This window comes from Boleophthalmus pectinirostris, unplaced genomic scaffold, assembly GCF_026225935.1.
Source record: "Boleophthalmus pectinirostris isolate CB_2022bp ecotype Guang Dong unplaced genomic scaffold, ASM2622593v1 HiC_scaffold_5, whole genome shotgun sequence".
NCBI lineage: Eukaryota > Metazoa > Chordata > Actinopteri > Gobiiformes > Gobiidae > Boleophthalmus > Boleophthalmus pectinirostris.
In genome coordinates, this window is record NW_026571404.1 from 15,734,647 (window position 1) to 15,738,730 (window position 4,084).

The 4,084-nt window shown below is 43.4% G+C and overlaps 1 protein-coding gene across 1 annotated transcript; it reads right to left on the reverse strand.

Annotated features, from left to right (window-relative positions):
* Positions 1-1,130: 1,130 nt before the first annotated feature.
* Positions 1,131-2,084, reverse strand: LOC110172685 (transmembrane protein 121-like). The gene has a single exon (XM_020938600.2). It carries the CDS (start codon positions 2,082-2,084, stop codon positions 1,131-1,133), a length of 954 nt encoding a protein of 317 aa, XP_020794259.1.
* Between the last annotated feature and the right edge of the window lie 2,000 nt (positions 2,085-4,084).

Below are 4,084 nucleotides of genomic sequence, written 5' to 3' on the forward strand. Positions count from 1 at the left end.
GAGGAGAGAAGGGGAGGAAAATCACTCTATATTGTCTGTCACCCAGGTTAATTAAGAACACTTTGTGCATTTTAATTACATTGAAATTACCCCCTTATTTGATGAAAGACTGATTCAACACACTTAATAGAAGAATGAAATATTTTATCTTATACACAATACTTTATCAAAGATTTACATATAAAAACACACTTTGATCTCATATGATTATCTCTTCATTGGCTCTCATTGACTTGAAGCCTCTGACTACTAAGGAACATCCAGCAACAAAAGGTACACACCACAGCACACCCTAAAGATTGTAGATTCAAATGCAACACATAGAATTCAAAAATATATACTCTCTAGTCTTGCAGTTGTTACTCTTTTGTATCATTTATACAGTTTACAAAAAATAAGTAATGTTTGAAAATGGGTTGTTTTCACGTTCGATGAGCTGATGATGTTGCCATCGGGAGTTCTTTGAAAAATCGGACTTGGTTCCTTGCAACTGGATGTACTTCCACAAGATTTAACCAAGCTTAGTGCTGACAGGGCATCACCAATCAGTTAATTCATTTATTTTTTTGGAATAAGGATAAGAGTTCTAAACAAAGTACTCAAATACTTCAAGAAATTGCCAAGATTGTGGATATTCATATAAAAATTGTGATCTAACCCAGTGTTTTCCAGTCTCCCTGTCAAGAAAACAAAAGCGTTCAGTATGTACTTGGGAATTGTTTTAGATAAAAGCTGAAATTGAACAAAAGACTCTTCAAAAGTAACATTTATTCTCAAATTTCTGACTTGCTGGATGACATTTAACATAAACTATTACTGAAACTAGAAAGTACAATAGTCACACATCTCTTTAAAAGCAGCTATTTCACTTGCCTTCTCATTGGGGGGTTGCGAACCACTTTACTAATTAAGAATGCCAAAATTTCCTTCACATTTGATATTACAACATCACCAGATCCTAGAACGTGAACCCCAACCAACAGAACGCCATGACATCAGGTGAAAACATGAGAAATACGAATGCTGTATTTTGCATCCACTTCTGCAGTAGTGTGTAGTGTGCCATGTCCCCTCTCCGAATCTCCGCTGTCGTTCCGTCCGCTCCATTACTCCCTGGCCGGGCCCAGCTGTCATGTATGCTCACATGTGGTCACTTCGGGGAGGGGGGTCTGCTCCTGCATGACCACTTGAGGGGGGGTGGGAGCTGGGCGGGCCTGGTGGGACACTGAGTTCTTCTGCAGTTCAACCCCAAATGCCGGAGGTGCGTTTTGTAACTGTCTTCTGTACTGAACAAAACTGCATGTCTTTATTATAATTGCCAGAATGTTTTTGCCGATCAAGATCCCGGATACCCTGTTGTCTCGATATAAGATCATATTCCCCCCTCGGATAAATAAGGTAATGACGTTGATGGTGACCAAGCTCAAAATGGGGTACAGGAGCATCTTATGTGGGACGATGTTGATACCCTGCATGCTAATTTCACTCAGAGAAACACATGGCAGCACCAATAGCAATATGTAGCAATAGAAAAACATCAAGCCTTCAGCCCAAAGAGGTAGCCCCTTCTTTTGAGGCTCCCAAAGATTAGCTTGGATGTCCAAAATGTCCAACAGGTCCACCACCACCCAGAAGAGTCTGTTCCGAATTTCCTCACGTTTTTTAAAAGCGCGAACGTACTCCATGTGGTCAATAGCGACAAGTACGACGAACAAAACGGGTATGCATATCGATAGCAGTAACGTCAATGCTTTCCTCGCAAGCGCGTCCAAGCTTTTCCGGTCCGCCTTGTAGTTTTGGTACACAAAGTAGACTTTAATCTCCAGAACGAATATATACAGGAACCAAAGTATCATAGCGTAGCCTCGTTTGGCTGTCCTGACTTCGGCGCCCACCCAAACCGCCACGTAACGCAAAACGATCAGAAAACAGATATCGCCCACCATGACCATTATACAGATCCCGATTTTGCGTGGTCCGTGGTTCTGTTCGACCAGGTAGGCGTCTATGAGCGCCATACTGCTCATGATGAGGATGGTGGACAGGCACACGTGGGGCTTGTTGGTGGGGGGCGGGGGGACCATCCTGGAGGAGCGGGACGGGGGACCTTGTGGGGGGTGCTGTTGGTGGTGGTGGAGGGGAGGAGGAGGCGTGAGAGAGGGGAGAGGGGACGAGTGCAGTGGGGGCTCCAGTTCAAATCAGATAGCGGTGCTTGCTCTGCTACTGCTGCTGCTGCTGCTGCTGCTGCTGCTGCTGCTGCTGCTGCTAAACTCCAGTGTTCCCCTCCATTGCCTTTGCCTTGGCCACAAGCCTGAATGCATTAACCGGATTCATCGCTTTATGAGTCAATCTCCGCTTGGACCACCTGCCGAATGGACACATTTAGTACATTATCATCTGGTAAAAAAAAAAATCACAAATCAGCAGTCTTTAGTTTAATCTGTCCTTACAACACATTGGTATATCATTGACTCATTTGCACTAGTTGGAAGATAGCATAGTACTCACTTGTGTCCCTTTTTGCACTTTATCCTAATGACTAGCAGCGAGCGATCATCCATGAGACTGCGCTGGGCGATCACAAAGCCCATCTGTAATCCACACAAGAGGAGGCTCCAGCTCTGCTCTTCCGATGCATGTAAATCCACTGCATTCCCAACCACTTTTCTCTCTCTTGTTCAAACTAAATCCCAAAACATTGCCATTGTCATAATCCACTTAGGTTTTCTGAAGCATTGTCACATATGGAGACTTGGCAAATAGGTTTAAGATAAGCCAAAGTGGGTAGAAAGTTACAAAAATTGCAGGTTGGAAATTTTCTTCATAAGTTTGATCCACTATCCATGTGTGAAGGTTCAGTTGTCCTTTACACTTGTGGATGCCTTTTCGTCCTCCGTGTGTCTCTTAGTGCCGTCTCCGCGCTGCTCCTGTTTGCTTCTTCAACAACCACAGATCACATTAAGATTATATTTTCTAACTCTTAACCATGTCAGTGAGGGACATCATCAGATTCTCCGATCTCCAGCACAGCTCAATATTGTCTCCTTGGTCTTCCTGTGTGACGCGGTTTTCCAAAAGTGTGCGCTCTGGTTTTGGTCTCCGCGCACACACGCATAGACACTCGCTCGCTTGACTAAAGGCACTTGCTGTGTAGAGGAGCCGCGCGGCAGACCACAGCTGCAGAGAGGAGAGAAGAGGAGAGGAGAGAAAGAGACTGAGAGTTTTCCAAGGGGGTGGGGAAAGGCAGAGGAAGGAGGAGGAGGGAGGAGGAGAGGGGAGGCTAAAGCTGAATGCACAACTTCTCTCTCACATGCTGCCTTCTCGTGCCAATATCCTATTTTACGGTTCTTTTATTCTCAGGGAAAATAAATATAGAACCTTGTTTGCAATTCTTCTTCTTAGAAACCTCATAAACAGAGCAGTAGGGAGCAGTGATACTTGAAATGAAATAAAATTATATTTTGTTATTAAATGCATTAATTTATGATGCTTCTGGTATGTATGAATAAAAATGTGCTGTTGTGGTTATTGTGGGTCTCACATTTTTTGTGACTTCACAAATTCTTGAGAATCCATCTTACTCAGCTCCCGCTGAAGTGTTTGCATGAGATAAGTTTGGAAACTGACCAGTCACAGGGCAGCACTGTGGTTTAGGTGGAAGCCAGGGGCAAACAAACCAAAACAAATATGGATAAACATAAACAGACAAATATACTTCAGCCAATTTTAGAGGAAATACAGACTATTTAGTTTTTGAGAAACGTGCAGAGGGAAGCACTCAGTGCATTTGTGGATGGGCAAGAGAGTGAATTTAATTAAAGTATTTGTTGTTATGCTATTGTGATACCTCGACACTGGTTGACAGCCATCCCCGACTGATGTGTAGAATTCAATTCAGAGGGCTACATATGTCAATCTGCCCAGAACCAGGTCATTTTTGCTACAAAAGACTTGCCTGACCAGCACCACTTAAGTACTTTTGAATGCAGAAGGGTTTGGAACAGGATCATAAAGTGTGACAGACAAATGTCTTAACTTGGGATGGTTCACTCACAGCCAATAATTAGTTGCAAGTGCCTATGAA